At 45.1% G+C, this 20369-nt stretch overlaps 1 protein-coding gene across 2 annotated transcripts in view; it reads left to right on the forward strand.

The window, feature by feature from the left end:
- TTC28 (tetratricopeptide repeat domain 28) overlaps positions 1-20369 on the forward strand; it is a 206718-nt gene that overhangs the window by 104647 nt on the left and 81702 nt on the right. For both annotated transcript variants that reach the window (XM_072880117.1, XM_072880118.1), the window contains 3 exons: positions 11463-11610; positions 14415-14687; positions 15743-15873. In XM_072880117.1, coding sequence (XP_072736218.1) covers positions 11463-11610; positions 14415-14687; positions 15743-15873 — 552 coding nt within the window. The remainder of the gene's footprint in view (positions 1-11462; positions 11611-14414; positions 14688-15742; positions 15874-20369) is intronic.

Here is a 20369-nt window from a genome sequence, read left to right on the forward strand (position 1 = left end):
GTGCAGGTGCTTCAGTGTCCTGAACTAATTTTGAGCCCTACCCTTTTGCCATAGACAAAGGAAAGCTACAAAGCTGCGGAGATCCGTTATGCTACTTTTCCACAGCCCATCCAGTCAGTCTTCTGTTTTGTAACACTTTGGTATATATATAACCATACCAAAGTGTCTTACCCACATTTTTAATCTACTTCCTATTGTTTGTATCTGTCTCATTGCCTGGCCTTTGCCGCACATGGTGCTATAGTACTTCTGGAAAGTCTGCTCTTAGAGTCTAAAGGTACTTCTACAAAGTTATACTGATTTCATTGCTTAAGTAGAAACAAAACCGCGTGATCTTGAACAACTCTGTTGCTGGCAGAGATGCCTGGAGAGAGAAGCTTGGTGCAGAAATGGCCTCTGTTAGGAGAAGTCCTTTTGAGTGCTCCAGAGAGACCTGACAGTGCCGAAGCTGTGCGTGGGCTGTCGCTCCCCTCCGCGGCCTTCCTGCCTCCTGAGCACGTAACCGCGCCGTTTCCATGCGCTCATCAGCGTAGCTGGCTGAGCACCATACGTGTTCGGTGGATAACAGTAACTTCCACTGTTGACTCAGAAACAAATCATGACTGTCCTGTGGATCCAGGTACACACCTACGCTGGTTGTGTTCTTGAGCAGGTGTTGTTAGTTGAGTCACTAATTGTCTTATCAGTCAGAAGTGATTATTTTCAATAGTCCTTGATGGACTCAATAAAATGAAGGCTTTTTTGGAGCCAAAGTTTCTAGTTTTGCTCAGAGCCTTTTAAGAGCTGCCCATTGCTGAGTCCAGACTCCTGGGTCCTTTCTGCAGTGCTGCTCGTTTGCTTTGTGCAGTCTGGCTGTGTCGCTTCCTCTGGCCAGAAGTTGCTTGTTCTTTCTTCGAACTGAAATCCAGATACCTGAAATGACTTTGTGGTTGGGCTTGAATCTAGATAGTGGAGCATGTAAGAAAGAAGGTAAGGGACACTTGACTGTTCTTCCTTTGAAAGGTATGTTCCCAGGGAACTTTGTCTGTACTGTGTCTTGTGATTGTTTCTAGTACTTGTTTCTCCTAATTTTCACCTGCTAAATAGTTTAGATCTGACTGCAGACATGAAAACAAGCAAGGGCAGAATCAAATCTTATTCTCCCTGAGTTAAGGCAAATAAGCATTGTCTTAAGATGGTGCTTATCCTCTTCCTAACCTCATCATTAATGGTAACCGAAATATAAGTAAAACATACTATGCTGAGACTCAGCTGTTCCTGGGCATTTCCTGCAGAATCTGTGTCTCCCACTCTCTTCTCTTTCTTCTGGAGACGTCGAACTTTTGTGTGCCCTAGCTGGAGCTAACCAGTTGGACTTGCCACCCAAATTCACTAATAACTGTCATGCATCTTCGTTCGGAGTTCAGATATCTCGTATCAGAGTGACTCAGCAAGAGAAACAAGAATCCTCAGATAGTTTGAGATTCAGAGGAAAGCCAAGGGTCTGCTAGAAACATTTAAAAAAAAATCAAGCAACTATCTTCCCTACCTTTGACTTTTAATTGCCCTTAAATGGAGTGAAGGACTACCCACAGCATCAACTTTATGGCCAGCGTGAGATTTCTATGGGGGGACTGCATTAAACGTGTGTTTTGTTTTCTTTGTCAGAAGTATTTGTTAGTAAAATCAGTCCAGGTGAGCAGCCATGGTTTTTAAAGGGCCTTTAGTTACCTCTGCTGTAATGCTGAAAAGGAAATAGAAAGAAATTTCACTGTAACTGGAGCTTCTCTCTCGAAGATTTTCTTTATAGCTATGAACAAAAGTCGCTTGTCTTTTTATCGTGGCTGAATCTTGCCAGACTAGCTAGTCTTTGCAATGACTTCAGTACTTTCCCTTTGTAATTACTGGATTTTAGCCATCTGAAATCTGGCAGGATTCAGTACTCAACTTGCCTCTGTAGATGGGTAAAGTCCTCAAATACCTGCTGATGTGACTAAGCAATCTGTACCCGAGGAGACCTTCACTTTCCATCCTTTTTGGAATGGCCAGCTATTATGGCTGTTAGATGTGAGCCCACTTGGGTTCAGAGTTTACAGCTGGAATCACGAAGCAGGAGAAGGCTGACAGAAAACAAATGTTTTATTGGTTATTGGACTCAAAATTGGAGATGGCACTTTCTAGTGCCAAATTGCTGGTATGCAGGTCACCATCTCTGCCTTCCAGCTGTCTTGCTTTTGGCAAATCCCATTTTATCTCAGTTTACTTCAGTGAGGACAAGTGCATGCATTTCCAAAACAACCCTAAGTGGTTTTCAGAATGGCAGCAATTAAACAGCAGCTGAAAACAGGCTCATGTACCACAGATAATAGAAAAGTGCAAGACACGGAGGGGATTTTACAGACAGAGAGTGAAGCCAAGAGGGCCCAGTTTTCCAGGCTGAGGAGTACCACCTGGATTTGGAGAAAACCAAAAGCGTGGAGGTAGTTTTGAGAGACCAAACTGCCAGGACCCACCTGCCCTGCAGAAGAGGAGCTGCAGAAGACACGTCCTGCAGGGGAGTGGGGATGCAGAAGGAGGCCGGTGGCAAAGCGGTTGGCTGTGTTTTTGGATAAGATGGTCTGGTGAAGGCTTCCATCTAGGCAGCCTGAGCACTGCCTCAGGGGTGACAGGGATTGTAATAAATTTGTCTCTCTTCTGGTAATTTAGGTACCATAGGAAACACTCGCCTGCAGGGTGTCTGGCGTCTGCATACTGTGAGACAGAAAGGAGGCTTTGCTGTCAGATGCTTGCCAGTGTTTTCCCATGAGAGTGCCACTCGAGTGTGTTGTCCTGTGGTTTGTGTGCTGCTGGAGCCGAGTGCTCCCTTGGCCGGAGAGCTAGCTGGTAACTGTCTGGCTGGAGAGCTAGCTGGTATCTGCTGCACCTCGGCTGGATGTGCAGATCTGCTGTTAACGCTGTCTGCTGGAGTTGCTGGCCTAGAAAGAACAGAGTAATGCTGACAACCACCTATTATTTATTCTTATGTCCAGAAGTCAGGATTTTGGTCATCTTCAGTAGTCTCACTGCAAGATGGCAATTACAAATCATTGCACAATGTTACTTTAATCAGCAGTAGTGCAGCTGGGGGAAGACCTATTGTCTTAACTGTGAATCCAGATCACCTATGTTGGGACTGTCTGTCCAGTCCATGAGTGCTGCGTTAGCTAACATGGATCTTTGAAATATCCCCCGCTGGATTTGTTGTGAGTGCCAAGCCTCATGACTGTGGGCTGACCAGATGCTTTAATGTCTCATTTCTGGATTTTATTGTGGGTTTTCAGTGTGATCCACCTAAACTTGCAAAGCCTGCCAGCGTGCAAAATGGAGAAATGCTGAAGAGGGGGGGTAGTCATTTGAGCTGCTACTCAGATGAGTAATTCGAAGTGAGACAATGAAACTGTGCTGGAACACTCAAGCTGAATAGCAAAGAGAGTTCTTGTGGATGTCTTCCAGTTTAGGACATGATTTTTATTATTCCCTCTTTTCCCTTTGTACTGCTTTTTCATTTGTTTTTGCTTTTAAGGGTATAAGAACAAATAGTAGCATATGTTTGTGTATTCTTGAGCTCTGCAAAGGTTCTCAACACTTTCAGCATGTTAGAATTGGGAGAATTGTGTGCAGATGTACGCTGGCAGTTAAATATCAAATGTTAATACAATTTAAATCACGGTACAGTGTTGAAACTAAACAAAGCACTAGCTAATATGATGTTAAAAACAGTCCTGCCACTGCCCCAAACTTCACTGAGAAGCAGCCTACAGGTGTCATCTAATCAATTTATTTTAAGTTTTGTGTAATTCTGTATCTATTAAATCTCCAATAATATCTTACCAAGATCAGTGTTACTTCCGAGCAGGGTGAAGGGTGGCCTATCTTTTCTTCTGCAATTTCTAAAACGAGTTGTTTAGCCAGAAATTCAGCAAAACTTTGTTCCTGTTGACTTGTGGGGGAATTCTAGAAGATGTTGTACTTGCGTCTGTGCCCGTCAGCCTTAAACACAAGAGGCTGGTTGTGCTTTCCCTGTGCTGTCTTTGGGCATCAGCAGATTGGGTGTTACTTGTCTAGAGCACTCTTCTCCACTCATGGCTAGTTCTTGCTAGTAAATAAGGCTTAAGAGTTGTAGCTGATGAAGGTAGGAATATTGTCTGTTAAGGTGCTCTGTTACTAAAGGTGGGAGCTGCCCTCTGACGAGAGGTTCTAAATGGTAGCTGGTGTTCCTAAAGCGAGCCCAGAGTGGGCAGGAATGGAGCAGTGTATGAAAAGCTGGGCTGTTAGCTTCTGTGCTAACCAATACAACTAAGCAAGGATTTGACTTTCTATTACTGATGATTACATTTATTTCAGGTGGGCAAGTGATCTGTGCACAGTCTCCCACTGAAGATAGTGGAAGCACAATTAATAAGAATAATTAAATGCTCTTTGGATAAAACAAGGCATATTTTGCACACACACACCTCCCATCCTGTTTTTCTGTATAGGCTCAATGGGGCATAGAGGAAACTTCCATTTCCGAGTGGTGTAGTTCCTGTAAGAGACACCTTGGAAACGAGTAGAAGATAAAGCAGCTATGCTGCAGAGGCAATAAATTTGCCAGATCTCTGCTTGTTCTTTAGGGCAGGCTGACGGTAGTGGTTGAGGTGCCAGCCGAGCGTATGGACTGTGAAGGAAAATTGTTACCTGGGGTGCAGCCTTAACTTTGTGAAAGCGGGAGTTCAATTCATATGGCCGGCAAGCAGTATTTATGCATGTGCTGCATGTGTTCTGAATTAAAGCGCATTCTTCCCTCTCCTCACATTCCTGAAATCCCACAGCAGAGATTTGTCCTGTATTTTTCTCTAAAATTTGGCTGTAAAGCAGTTACAAGGGGAGAGGAAAGATTCAACCTGGTGCTTGGCCCCAAGAAGCTGTTCCCACATTTTCCTCCTTTTTGTTTGTCACACGTGTCGTATTCGTCAGCCGCTGGCCTGGCTCGCATGGGTGGTGGTGAGGGAGCTGGCTGGCGGACACCGAGCAGTCCCGCACAGGGCAGTGGGTCCGTCTGTCCAGGAGGCGTTCTGCAGACTCAGGACAGGCCGATTAAATGCATCATAGATTATTCATGCTGTTTTTGGCATCATCTCCTGATCTGGCAAACCAAGGGAGCATTGTGGAAAAAGTGTTTTCTACGTGTTTGCCTTTCGTGTCCAGATAGCTGGTTGTCCAGAGTCCGAAGCTGACGTGAATATAAAGGTGTTTTGAATTTCCTCCCCTGTGTACAATGGGAGTCTTTGTCTAAGGCTGAGGCTTTTTTTTTCCCGAGTTTTCCATGTTTGTTTGACATTAATTTTCTGCTCCAAGTTCTTCTGATGCCGTTCCAGTTTCATTCTTCTGTCTCCATTATCCAGTTACAAATCGGCCGGCAATTCATTATGTAAATGAGTCTCTGAGTGTGAAGTTTGATGACAAAATTATCAGATGAGCCCCAGGAAGGCGGCGTGGGCACAGAAAGGCAGCGGGGTGCTGCTGTGTATGATGGCAGAGGGACCATCTGCAGAAAGGGGGCTGTGCAGAGCAGGGAGGAGGCACAGGAGCCCCTGGGCATCAGAGGAGGCAGGGGGGTGCCTGACCCTCCGCAGACGGAGATCCCGAAGCCGGGATAGTCTTTGTCGCTGCACTCCTTGTGGGCCCCGTGGCCACTCTGCTGGAGTGCTCGGAGGGGATCAGCCGTGCACGTGTTGCCTGCTGCGCGTAAAACTCTTGAAAGGGTTACCCTACTTCAGAGAGAAAGGTAGGGCTCCTGGTTTTCTGCCTGGCTATCTCGATGTGTCCTAAGGTAGCCGGGTGACAATACGCTCTCACAGGGCTCCTACGTGCCGGTTAATCCCCCAGTTCTAGCTGTTTTAAGGTATTTATAGGCAGTATACCATCCTGCCCAGTAAAGAGTATAATATGGACTACTGTTAGAAAAATGCTTGTACCCTGATACTAAATCATATTCCAGAAACATGAGCTCATGCTTCAGACTTACAAGAGACCGTGGTAAGACAGGACTGAACTCCTGCGGCTGCTGCTTCCCTCTAACTCTTCCAAGCGTTGCATATGAGACGCGCTAAGGGTCTGAACGATTTATTGCTATGGATTCTACAGGGAAAAATGGTATGAGCCCAAAGAGTTCTACCAGAGCCTGCTACGGATGCCAGTACAGCATGAGTATTTGCCTAGATCCCTGGTCCAAAAAAGTGAAGTATATTTTGATACTTGTAAGAATAGCATTGAGTTGTCTTGGGCTTCCTTTCCTGGGCTTGTTTTTATTTAGAAGAATCCTGGGAAACATAGAGGTCCCATTCATATTCATAAACGCTGTTTCTTTGTACTGTATTTTTATCTTCATTGCATGTTTTGTATTAATTATAAACCAATTACTATTGCTCTGCCTAAAACAGTTCTTGCGTATTGATATTAGAAGGGTTGATAAACATTTCAGAACCCCTCTTAATATCAGCCATTTCAATGATGGCATTTACATTCTAATCCTGTTTCATATTGCATGTGAAAATCTAATATTCAGGGTCTAGACAGTTATCTAGATGGGATCACAGATGATGAGGATCAAAAAACTAACAAGCATGTTTGTATTTGCATTGCCTGGGCACTGCAGCGGTCAGTCCAGTGGCAACTCCTAGTAGGACAGATAGAAATTCTCTTTGTGCATTAAATGGGCTGTAATAAACACAGATGAAAAATACTAGCCTGTACAGAAACTACACTGGCCAATAAATTGAGCAGAACAAATAGGACTCGTGCTTAGAATTGTAGAGAGAGATTATACCTGGTTAGGCAGACATTGACTCTGCTGCAGCCCAGCCATCGGCCGTCTACCCAAAACCAGAGTGTCCAATTAGGAAGGTTTTCTTTTGTGTTCTCTTGTTCGTACAATTTTTCTAAAATTGAGAGTAGGGAAAAGTACTAAAAACTATATTCTTGCCATGAAAACATGGGGCAAAAGCATGGGGCAAAAAAGAAAGTCTGAAAAAATGGGGAGGGTGGCAAAATGTGAATGACGTGGGAAGACCTGGTGTCTTTGGGATGGGTCCTGTGCAGTGCAACTTCAGATCGCTGGCATTCTGTACTTGGACTTGCTATATGAACAGCCTCTGTTACAGGGCCAATTTTCTGCATGGCTTTGAAGTCCCAAGTGCCAAATATATTTTGCAAGTTAATTAATTAGAATAATTTATTTTTGCTTCCAGAATATCAACAGTGCTTTCAATGGTATTACGGATAAAAAGCACTAATTATTCCCTGTCCTCCTTCCCAGGCCATCTCCAGTTAGCTATATAAAATCTGTAAACTGGCTGAAGGGAGGCTAGTTGTCCAGTGGACTAAAAAATGACTCTATGAGACTGCAGTATGCCCTGGTTTCCCAGAACTAAAGGTCCATAGGTGCGTGGGATTACTCGCTAACAACCTCTCTAATTTAGTGGCAGTGACCTGATACGATCCGCTGTTTGGTAGAGCTGCTTTTTACCTTTTAATGCTCTTCCCTTCCCAGAAGGCTCTTGCTGGTAGTGCCGTATCCCCGCTCTCCTGTTCTTACTCCAGGGGCTGGCAGCAGAGACGTCAGCAGATGCACTGAGCGGAACCTGAGCTGGCTCTGGCTGGAGGGTTGGGTGCAGGCACTGTTAACCCGTGGTACGCTAGTGAATCTGGAGATAGGAACAGCAGAGCGTGTGCTCGATCATGCTAACACAAGGAGAGGAGAAAATAGTTCCCACTGAGGGAGATGCATCTAGTGCCAAACTTCAGCTGAGAGTGAGACTTTCTTTTTGCACAGTGCCTTGTTCCTGGACGGTATGGTGCAGAGATTGAAAAAATGAAAAAGATTGTTCCAGCTCTTTGTATTACATTGAGGATGCAAAGAGCCACAGGTTAGAAAGCACCTGCTGTTCATTTGTCCTGTCTTTAGCAAAACATTCTCTTGTTGCTTTAATCTTCTTAAAAGGAATCAATAGTTTTTTCTTACCTGGGATCACTGGAAAATGAATGTAACTTTTACTGTAGAGCGAGTATTCTTCTGTCTTCACATAGTGTGATTAAAAATGTAAAGTTCGCTGAAGTGTGGGAAGACTCTGTCTGTGTCGGGACTGGAAAGCTGCTCCTTGTCTCATTTCTTCAGCTGCAGCTGCTGGCTCCCTGCCTTTCCTTTTCCTCTCCTCTTCCAGAGGGTGATTCTCACCATTTCCTCTTTGCAAATTTTTTTTCCCTTGATACGGTGTCTTCATTCCAATGCTAAACTGACTTGTGAATGCCTCTTGGGGAGGAAATAGGTGATGTGAATGCTTTTTATTTATTTTGTTAAAGGTCTCTGGGGAACACAATGTGTGGAGAGCATTCTGTATTCACTGGAAACTGGAGGAGAAAGGAAGGAAGGGGCTTTTGCAGGAGAAAAATTGGCCAAAATCTTTCTTTCAGTTACAATTAATAGGTTTTTCTTTTGGGCTCTGAATGCTGTGTTTGTATTCAAATTAAGTGGTTTCCAGGGGGAATTTCCAGGAATAGATGTGGGGAGGGGATAAAAACACTTTCCAGACAGGACGTTGGAAGTGCACGGTACCGAATTGCATGCTGTTTGTGAATCTTGTCCCTGTTTCGTGGTGTTCTGTCATCTGGAGCCTGTGGTGTCTCCTCTGTGTGCAGAGCTCGGGGGATGAGGACTCTGCTTTCTCAGCATTTGAGACATGCTCAGTGCTCCACAAAAGTGACAGGGTCGGACGGGCAGGTGCTAGCAACCAGTGTCCCCGCTGCAGCCGCTGGTGCAGCCCAGCTGGGCAGGGCCTTTGTCTTGCAGTGAGGCTGGTAGAGTTCCTGGGCAGGCAGTGGTGAAAAAAACAGGCCTGTTACTCCTCTGCAAAGTGCTCTGAGACTTGTGGCCAGGCTTTTTTCCTCCCCTTTTATTCCCCCCCTTTTTGTGACATTGCACCTGTGGTGTGTTCTCTCCTGCTGAGAACTGATGTTCGCTTGGATTTCTGTGCCAGAGCTGGAAGTAGGGCAGAGGCTTCACCTGTGTTTTGTTTAGCTTGCTTTTTCTCCATTTTCCTCACAGGGGCCATTTTCCTTCATCGGAGACGTGAAAGCTAGCTGTTGCTGTACCTATGGTTGAAGAGTATGTTACTTTTTGTCCTACAGCCTTTGCGTGTATAGGGTGGGATGTGAGAGAGGATTGCACTGCATGGTCCCTTCTGAACCTTAGAAACAGAAGCTGTAGTATTCCTGTCCTCTGTAGGCTGTGTGAGGCTTGTCTGCATTGCCTGTAGCATCTGTCTCCCTCCTACCTTTTCCTTGAAACCCTGTATACAAGTGAATTTTGGGTTTCTGGACTTAGCTGACTGTCTGCAGTGGCGAGGAAGCCGTGCGTTCCCTGATGTGCCATCTATCCTGGTAGTACGTGTTCTGAGAGAGGAGATGGCCGGCTCCTACCATCCTGTAAAGCGTGAGATGTTGGAGATGCCTGTGCACAATATGGAGTTCCCTTGCTGGCTGCTGCGTATTTGTGCCCTCATCCATGATAACTGATTCAGGCAGACACATTTGTCCTGGACCAGCCTTGTTGTCTGGAAGGGTCCCCATCAGAGACATGCTGCGTGAAACTGCCTCTGTCACCAGGTGGTAAAGAAAGTAATTAAATGATAATTCTGGGGCAAAAAAGGACTTAAAAGTGTACGCCATGATTTAGGTGACAGCTCACTGCTGGGAGGACTCATGCCTGATGGCCACTGCACATTGTTAGTTCTTTGTATGTTCTTTGATTTAAAGCTTCATGCTAGTAATTTAATTAACATTGAATTGGGTTTCCAGTACAGTAGCTTGTTTTGTTCAATACGAATGCATTTATAAGAAAGGTCAATGAAAAGAATTTTGCTTTCATCAAATTCATTAAAAGTGGTTCTACACTCAAGGCTCACTAATGGAAAAGAAATTAAATATTCATGTCTATAAATTTCTCATGTCATTTCTGATTTTCCTTAATCTCTGCCTCCCTGGATTGGATTCCAAAAGTGTCCGAAAGCTCTAATGAAATACTAGTTTGGATATTAATTGAAGATTTGTCCTGTTTGCATCTGTCTAAGTCTTTTTACATATACTTAATGTATCTTGAGCGCAGGTTTCTATTACAGATGGAGAGAAAAAGTGATGAGGTCTTATCCATGAAAGCAATACTAGGAGCCAATCTCAAGGAGCAGTATTATGTTCCTAAAGCACTTTTAAAGAAATGCAAATAATACTTTATCTTCTGTTCTGACAGCTTTATTTGTGCTATTGAAATAGCTTTGAATGAACCAAAAGTGCAGCAAAGTTTGCATCAGAAAGGTATTAGCTGGACATGAAGATAAAGCCTGAGTAATGGGCATCAAAGGTGCTTAAAAATTCAAGACCTTTTTATAACATAGTGTCCAGATGTATGTGCTACAAATATACCTGAGTACTTTGAGTAAATATTGGACTGTGGTTTCTGTGATCTCTTACCCAGTAGCTCTCAAGGAAGTTCTGGATACCCTTTGAGCCGGGGCTTTGCCATTGCTTTATGTGTGGGCAGAACATGTTTCTGCAGTTCTTGCTTTGTGTAGGTTCCTGGTATCCTAATTTAGGGAGATGGCAGAAGCTCTGTTTGGGAATGCTTTGCAGCTGCATATTGATGTCGTTGCTGATGTAAAAATGGAAATACACGGTGACAAGAGATTTAAGTTACTTTGAAGGTATTGCACGTTTGCATGAGTGGTTTCCTTGGAAAGGAAGAAACAAAGAAAAATGCTCTTGTGAACATGTTCAAAATGATGAGTGTCTTGCCTCAATCTAAGTAGTGCATATATAGACGGCTCTTGTCTGGATCTTTGCATTGTGTTTCATTGCAACTTGAGCTTTCGGTACATTTTGGTCTCTACTAGTGCTAGATGTTTAAACTGTACTCATTGGCAAGAACTGATGAGAAAGGAAGCAAGTTATTTGTATGCTGTGTGAGCCAAGCGAACAGAAATGGAGGTCTCGAGAATGAGCATTTGGTTATAAGTAGATAAGAATAAGTAATTGGCCAAGTCCAAGGGGAAGGCTTTGCCTTGATAGTAATTACCATCCCTGGTCTCCAGAACAGTTCAGAGGCCTTGCAAAGGTTGAGGAAGTCATCACACCGTGGGGATAAGCGGCTGGGTGGCAGTCACAAATCAAACTGTGGTGTTAGATTTTTCTGATTATAGCCATTGTGACTGAAGAAGCCAGAATGTGATTGTGTACCCCAGTGTCCACCAGCACGAGGTCATGGGCAGATGTTATTTGTGACTTCTACCAATTAAGTAATTGAATTGCAGAATGGTTTGAGTTGGAACAGACCTTTAAAGATGATGTAGTCCAACCCCCCCTGCCACAGGCAGGGACATAACTGGCATTTCTTCTTCTTCCCTTTGGCTTTTCAGGCATACTTCCGACAGGGTGTGGCCCTTCAGTATCTTGGACGTCATGCAGATGCACTGGCAGCGTTTGCGTCAGGACTGGCTCAAGATCCCAAGAGTCTTCAGCTTCTGGTTGGCATGGTCGAGGCCGCCATGAAATCTCCCATGCGAGGTAAGCACCAGGAGATTTTCTCAAGGGTGGTGACCTGCTACTGAGGTACTTAGAGGCGGTAGTTTCAGTCCATGGGTGACTCTACCGGCATTTGAGAGGGGAGAACCTGGAGGCCTGAAGGGAAAGATTTCAGAATTTGACTTCTCTGCTGAGTCAGCAGGTGCTGACAAAGGAGCCCGAAGTAGGAGGAGGAACAAAATTCTTCTGATTCAGTGGGACAGCGAGATGGTGATACCCAGCTCGAGAGGCACTGGAGATGAATCAGACTGGTGTTGTGCAGCAGTTCCAATGAAGTCCTTGCTTGTTTGTCTTTTGTCTGGTATCAGTGCAGATAGAGAGGTGTACAATACTGTGGCCCTGGCTTTATTATTACTTGGAACAACTTCCCACAATGCTCTGGTGCTTGGCCACTGGGAACAGGGAGTCTTAAATGCTCTGGGCCAGTGTTTGCCCAGAAGAGCACATCAGCAGCTTTTCCATGGTACTAATGTCTCTCAAAACACAGCGTTCCAGAAGGCAAAAGGCTGCTTTGCTACTTCACTTATATTCAGGAGGAGTGTTGAAATCACATGGACCTTGAAAGCTGTATTAGCTCTCGCAGTGTTTTGCCTCTCTTTCATAATGTCCCCATTTCCAGGATTTTTCTCTCTAGAGGAAGGAGGTAGTCTCCTCTTTTCTTTGTTCCTCTGTTGCTCTGTTTCTCTTGCAAGCTTTGTGTTGCAGTGTCCTAATGGTAGTTCCCGGGAGGGAACGTGGGGATTCTCATCCTCAGCAGATGCTGCTGCGGACCCCAGGGCTTAGGGGCCAAGAAGCACTGAAATGAAAAAAACATCCCCGTTGGTGTTTCCTTTTTTACAGTGTTTTTCTCCAGCCTCTAAAATGAATTCATCTGGAAGTTTCTGTTGTATATAGCAGCTACCTTGTGAAGTTAATTTCATTTGGTACCCAAAGGTGCTGTGGCTGCTGCTTAGAATGCAGGTGATATGGTGTTTCTAGGTAAGCATCCCCAAATCTGGCTGGATGATCTCGCTGTCCTGTCACACTGCAGCTGTATATTTACACTGGTGCTCCCTACTGTGCTTCTCAGTGTTGCTGCTTTCCAGTTGTTATCCTCCCACTGACTGGTTTGGCAGATTTTAGATTAGCCTTGCTTATAAAGTACTAGGTTTACTTTGAGAGTGTGTATATACTCTACTACTGTAATGAATATTCAGGGTCTCTGTCCCACTGTGCTAGGCACTCTGCAAGCACTTAAGTAGTTGTTATGTGTTGTTCTGGTCCCCTTTCCAAGAACTCGCTGTCTGGGAGAGACATAGAAGATCTCTCGGGTATTGTCTATGGTGTAAAGCCAGTCCCTTGTAACTTGATTCCACCAGGATAACAGATTGATTGAAGCCATGGATAGACTGATGTGAGTGGTAGCTTCCAGGATACTTGCATTCAGAGAAAAAGGAGAAGCAACTGGAAAAGCCGAAGGTCTGTAAGTGTCAGTGGCGTGCTAAAGATTATTACATGCAGACACTGCGGGATTCGGGGAGCATGGGTCCGCAGTACGTAGAGATGAAGGTGATACTCCCTTCCCCAATGACCGAATCGCTGTTGCTGCACCTTTCAGCTGGTTGTGGCTATGTCTCTTCCCTCACCATTTGTTGTTGTACGAGAGCAGTTACGAACTCCATGTCTGCCCTTCTCTTACCATGCTGGTTCTCCCTTTCCTACCAGACTTTAGAGTTACCAGGAGCACTTCCCTTGTGTCTTCCTCTTTCCTTTCTCCTTGTCTGTACCTCTCTCTCTCCCCCTATGTTTGCCTGGGTTACCTGGCTAGGATCTTAAGTAAGCTCCTTAAGACAGGAACTGAGTTCATATCTGCTCTTGCAGTGATAAGCATGATAAGTGGTGGCATGTTACAGCAACTATTTCTGTCCTGTTACATCTGCGTTTAATCCCAGGATCTAATTGGATGTCAGTAACTGTCATTGCGTTCACACTGTTTGCATCTTCATGGAAGTGTTAAAATCCTCTTTTGTTGTTGTTTATACACTTGGTGATTGTAGAGAGGCAGAAATGATGAAAATGGGGAGCAAGTGGCTTTCTGAGGTTGTTGAGGTAGTGGTGATTCAGGTGAGAGCATCTAATCAAGAAATGCCACTTGGTCAGCAAATTCTGGAGTCCTGTTTTATTGATGACCTTATTGAAACATGCAGCCAAGGTGTTGCATCTGAATGATGGAAGCAATTAGACCAATTGTAAGTAGTCTGGCAGGTCCAGTGCTGTCATTCTACAGGAGTACCTTCTCCTGCAGAAGAAGGAGCAGCTTCTTTCTGCAGTTTTTGTCACCTCTCGGCACACATCATGTGCTGTGGTATCTGGACAGGCACAGATTTTGCAGACATTCAGCTGAAAGTTTGTGCTGAAGGAGCAGAAAGTGCAGTGCTCTTATACACTGCTGGTGGCCCATTTCCAGTTTCCTACAAAACTCTACAGGTGTTTTCTGTATTCCTTCTGCCATTAGGCCAGTCTTCAGAGCTCAGTATGAGACTGCTCTGCATGATTGTGCTGTCTTCCTGAAGTGCTTTCTGCAGGGAAAACATGAACTTGCTAGTTGATCTGTCTTGATGTACTAGATATTAGATGATGCATTTGAGCCCTGAGTTCCCATAATAAATCTTGGTTTGATTTGGGCCGTCTGGCCCTTAACTTCTGTGTCATTTGGTTACCAAAAAATGAAGATGAGTTGTGAAGGTGATTTCTAGACACAAATAACTTGGTTTGTTGAGTAACTCTGCCTTCGTTTTTGTATTCAGAGTCCCTGGAGCCCACCTATCAACAACTGCAGAAGATGAAGCTGGACAAGAGCCCCTTTGTCGTGGTGTCTGTGATTGGCCAGGAACTTCTGACTGCGGGCCACCATGGGGCCTCTGTGGTGGTGCTAGAGGCTGCCCTGAAGATCGGCACTTGCAGCCTAAAGCTGCGGGGATCAGTGTTCTCTGCGCTGAGCAGTGCGTACTGGTCCCTCGGGAATACGGAGAAAAGCACTGGATACATGCAGCAGGACTTGGACGTAGCCAAGACTTTAGGTAAGAGTTCTCATTTCACTTGCTTGAGTGCTGGCTTGGTACAGATGGAACAAATTAATAGCTGTGTTAATGGTCAACATCTCTCTATAATGCTCAGGTTTCTGTGGGATTTCACAAGCTGCTAAATCAAATCTGAAAATTCTGAAACGTGCAGACTATAGGATTGTGCAGCCCTTTTACCTGTGTGTGTGAGGGGGCAGATGATCAATGAATGCGCTAAGCTTTTACAGGGTACTCTAATTTTCTGGTGTCATGTATGTGGGAACTGGTCTTATCCCCGTGTAGACTTGGGCTCAAAACCTTAAATGGGTCTTAAATGAAGCAATCTATTTTTTCAAGAATTAGGTGGAAAAAGGTGCTCAGTCTGAGCTTCTGAGGCAGTGGCCAGGGAAGGAACAAATCAGGAGTGAGACAATGGATGAACAAGAGGGTTTAAAAAATAAACAAACTGGAAAATCCCTCTCTTGTACAGTATATCCTGCATGACACTGAGAGCTTTCAAGCTTTCAGGGTGCTGTAGGAGAGGAGACAGTACATAAGTCAGAAAGTCATAACCTTGCAGAGGTGGAGAAGGTAGTGACTGAGGGCTCTAGCTAGGAGAGTTCACTGAAAGTCTACTAGGAAGGACTAGAAAAGACTACTGTCTTGAAGATGATAGTAGGTGTCCTTTGTGTCTGAGCTGTGCTGCGGAATTGCTTTCTTGAGAAAGCCGGCATGCTCTTTGCTTGTTTTAAGCCTGGGCCATTGGCTTACTTTCACAAATAAATTGCTAATGTCAAGCAAGGAATAAACGTGGAAGAATGGTAAATTGCCAAGTGTTGGGCCAAAGAAGAAATTAAAACAATTCTAAAAATAAGGTTGATGGCTATTGTAGAAGTTTCTGAAGGCCAGCAAAGAGGAGAGTTTTGGCTGCGTATTAAACATAAGGATGAGTTTGTTCTGATGCTGGTTCTCACACTGGAGCATCACTTGTACAGCGTGTTCCAGTCTTTCTGCTGGATGCTTCCAGCGACACCTTTGTTAGCTAACCTTTGTTTTGTTTGCATGTGACTCAGGTGACCAGACGGGAGAATGCCGAGCTCATGGAAATCTGGGCTCCGCATTCTTCTCCAAAGGAAATTACCGGGAGGCCCTTACTAACCACAGACATCAGCTGGTGCTCGCCATGAAACTCAAGGACAGAGAGGTAGGAAACTTATTAAATAGACCAAATTGGGAGTCAGCACTGCGTGTTTTTCTAGAGAGATGCGAACATGTCAAGAAGCCTTTTCTGTCTGCCCCTTTATTCTGAGAGTTTGGAAGCTACGTGATTTCTCTTCCCAGCCGTTCGCTTGCCTTTTGTTAAGGAAATTGTTTGTACCAGTAGATAGAGTATGTGAGTGAGGGTGGCAGGATGCTTGGTTTGTCCTTTTGCTTTCCCCTGCCTCTAGTCTCCATGTGGCTCTGAGTAAGTCATTCTGCCTCCCTCTCCCTTCCCGTCCATTTTGCCCGTAGTGCACAGGGTCTGAGGGTAGAAGCTGTTGCTGAGTAGGTGTCAATACAACATCTCTGCAGTTGAGCCCTGGCTGTCAGTAGCTCTTGTTTTCCCTGTGATACAGATGCTACCGATTCGAACTCTATTAGGGTGCATCCTATGTTGTGCCTTTTCCAGACAAGTAATGAGCTAGCTCCCCATCCCGAATGTTCACGTAAAATATGCTTTGTTTAAAAAGTAGTGAAAATAAAAAGAATCCATACAAACCTGAAAATACAGTGTTGTGTAAAGTGTAGGGGTTGCCTGGACTGGATCTGATTTGCCTTGACCATTTACCATTCAGCTCTTGAGGTGTTATGCTGGGCTCCCTGCCAGGCCAGGGAAGCATGCTGCATGGACTGAAGAGTCTGTCCCAAGAGATTTCTACTGAAAGTTCACTGTAAGGACAGAATCATAATTTTAGTGCAAGTTACAGCTACAAAAGCTATTCCTTCCCCCTCCAGTGGATTCCCCTCTACTGTGAATGGGAAAACGGAGAGCTTGTGGGTTGCATGGCAGGTGAGGGGGTGGCTAGAGGCAGCAGGGCAGGTGTGAATTCATATAAACGCAAGTAGTTTTGGGGAGATCAAAAAACTGGGAGAGATCAGTTTCCCACTGGTAAGTCTTTGAAAAGATCCATTTGAATTAGCTAAGTGCTTAGTGAAGTGTTATTTTATAATTTAAATATCAAGTAAGCCTTGGAGAGATGTGTCTTTCAGTAGGTTGTGGAAGGACTGGTTGTGGAAGGACTGTGACTGGGGGAGGGACCTGCTAGACATTTTCATGATTGTTTTACCAGCTGGAAAACCTCCTGAATCACTCGTGATTTCCTTGTTTCTGTTCATTCAGAGCAGAAAAGCTGTTACTCATCATTGTTTTTATAGTTTTCTTGATTAGGGGTCCCCATTCCTGCTAAGAGTCTAATCTACGTAGCTGCTCCTCCTCTGAGGTGTTTCTCTAAGCAGCAGATCCCCCCATTGTGGGGAGGGGGCTGAAGGAAATAGCAGGAAACTTGCTGTGCTGGCAGACGGCGCGAGCGCAGCAGCCTGCGTGCCCCAGAGCCCCTGGGCTGGCCCGGGGAAGCAAGTGCCGGTGCATTTCACCGACTTCAGGCCGCTGATCTAAACAGATCCCAACGGTCGATCTGAGAGGAATCCAGGGAATGAAGGCTAATCGTGATTGTTCTTAGTTTATGACACATCTGGGCACATAATTAACAGTTATTGACAACAAATGACTACTTGGTTTAGCGAGAAAGCTGAGCTTCTTGGATTTCCTGTAGGATGTAACCACAGGAAATTAATTTGGCGCTTTCTGATGACATCATCTTGACCACAGAGCTTCCTCTGAACAAAAAGCTGTTTTTCTTGGCCTCCTTTGCAGACATTTTTATAATGCAAATGTTATAAAGTTGCAGTAGTGCTGATGTGAATTCCACCAGAAGGGAATTTGGTGTGCGACTGTAATGAGGTAATTGTTTTACCTCCAACCGTACAGAGAATTGGCTTAGAAGGTAAAAAGTGCTCCTTTGTATGGGAGACTGCTACCCTCGGAGGGAGCATTGGGTTCTGAGGCTGCTGGAGCAAATGTTTGTACCAGGGGCTTCCGCTGGATTGTGTCGCCCATAAATCCAGGAGGAAGTTGCAGAGGGTCTGGCTGTAGCAGTCAGATCTGTCCTCCCCCATGCAAGACCTGAGACGGGAAACTTTGTCAGCTGAGTGGGAAATCATATAAGCTGCTCAGATGGACTGAAGATTTTAAATGTTTTTCTCTCCCTGGCACAGGGAGTCTGTGCAGCCAGGTATATCATACCGAGCACAGTCCGTGTGTCCAGTTAGGTCATCCACTCCTTGCAGTCACAACGTGGGGAAAAGTCGAGGCTGTTTTGTGATACTTGTGCTCAGAGAGAGAATGGAGCAGAAGTAGCTGGGATTTGGCATACCCCTGGCATCTCCAAGAGAGACCTTGGGGTATTGAACATACATGTGGTTTTGGTCTATGCAGACGAGTAAGAAGACTGGTTCTTAGCAAGATGGTGTAATGGGCACCATGAAGTAGCCATCTCCAGTGTCACTTCAGTGCTTTCCATCACAGTTAAGTGATGGGTTAGATTTTTTGACCAGCTGCAGTGGCTGGTCAAGAAATTCAGATGAGCTAATTCTGTGAGATTGTTTCTGAAAGAATTAGCAGACTTGAAAGTACAGTTGATTCAGGAAACTAGAACTCATGAGGGAATCGGTCTTTCTTTCCGTGCATTCTTTGGTTCCTGTGGAGCTTTGCAGATGGTCGCTGTGGTCAGTAGGATACCGTCCTAAAAAGGATGACAACAGAAGGGAGGTGCAGTAGAAGAGGGGAAGGTAGGCAGGACCATCTAGAAGGACAGTTGCCTCTCTTCTGATGGAGATGAGTGCGGGAGTTCAGCTCCGAGATTGTTTAGATGCAGTTAAAGAGGAAATAGCAGCGCAGCTTGGTACTCTGTCATTTCTCTGTGAAGGTGAAGCAGAGCAGATTTCAGCGTGGGCTGTCTTGGCCTGCTGTGGACCCTGGGAATGTACTCAAGCTGAGAATCCCGATGAAGTCTATGCTGCTGCTCTTACAGCGATGTCTCCTGTACTGGCTGAAGTGAAGCTGATGTGGGTGTACCTATCTGTGCTTCATGCCGCTGGTGGCAGCATGCGTGTCACTGAACTGTGTCTTCACGGCCCCTAGGTAAACAGCACAGAGACTGACCGTACCTTCCTGAGCGAGTGGGATGCTGCACTGCTCGTTGGGACGCAGAGCGACCACAAGGACCAGTGGCTGGTGGGACCGTAGCTCTGTGCATGTGTGTGTGTGTGTTAGGGAGCTCGTCTTTGGGCAGCTCCATTAGCACTAGCTCTGATTAAGACCCACTTAATTTGTGCAGAGAGGTGGAAATAAAACATTCTGAGGCTGGTGGGGCCCCTAGGTACAGGCTTGTCTTTTCCTTTCTTGTTCAGAGCCGGCTGCAGGCTGTTAGAGTTTAACCACTCCTGTCCTGAAATAATGGCATGCTGTCCAGCATAGGGGTTAGCGCTTCTGAACAGGGATGAGAGGATCTGCTCTCTAAGCTGACCTGGCTACGGTGGAGTGAAATGTTGACTTTGTTGCCTTGCTACTTGAAGGTGCACGGATAAAGAGTTACAGCCACGTCCTACACCAGAAGTAGCCTCGTGTTCTTGTGATGTATTCTGTACTTTATGTTACTAAAATGTCAGTGCAAGTTGTCTTTTGGTTAGCGTGCTGAGGAAAATACATACTGGTAGCTTGGGCTGCTGCTCTTTTTTCCAGTTTTTACATAGTGCCCATGAAGGGTCTGGGAATTTTACCAAGAGAAGTTCCCTAAACCAGCATCCAAGGTACTCGTGATGTGCAGAAGGAAGAGTGACAGATTGTGTTGGGAGGGAAGACTGGGGTTACATTATTATAGCTCATCGTCTTTTGCCTGTCACAGAAGCTGGCTCTGATGAGCATCAGAAGCTTGCAGTCTGTGAGCTTTTCCTCAGAGAGGACTAAGGCCTGCAGTTACACTAGTACAGGATTTCTGATAGAAGAGTTGTCCTTATGCCAGCCAACAGAGTTACCATAGGGAGGTCACCTCTGCCAAGTCAAAAACCACTCAAGATTAAATATACAGGAGAGGACTCACCTGTGACAACATGGCTAAGTACTAATGACTGAAGGGATGTCCACTCAAAACAGGGAATACATCAGACTGATGCTTTGTAGAGAGAGATGTTGGGGCAGAAGATCAGATTCAGTAATTATTTAAGTTCAGATAGAAGATAAACTCTAATGAATTCCTATGTCTTCATATAAAAGACTTTGTATGTGTGAGTAGGATGGAGCAGGGTTGCAAGGCAAGGTTTCACTTAAAGGATCAAGTTAACCTTTAGTAGAACTCACTGAGCTGAACTTGACACTGAACTTATATGTGTCCTGTGATCGCCTCCCACGAAAAATAGGTGGTGAATTTAATCTCCTAGACTGCCTGTTACCTGATCAATGCAAGACATTATTACATCTTGGGAGCAGTACTACAAGGTCATTTGTCTTTCAAGAACCTAAGGATGCCAGAGAAGCCATGCCCTTCAAATCATAAATTGCAGCAGTTACAAGTTCCTTTTTCAAATTCATTGGCCTGGTTCCTT

Source organism: Ciconia boyciana, chromosome 15, assembly GCF_034638445.1.
Source record: "Ciconia boyciana chromosome 15, ASM3463844v1, whole genome shotgun sequence".
NCBI classification, from domain to species: domain Eukaryota; kingdom Metazoa; phylum Chordata; class Aves; order Ciconiiformes; family Ciconiidae; genus Ciconia; species Ciconia boyciana.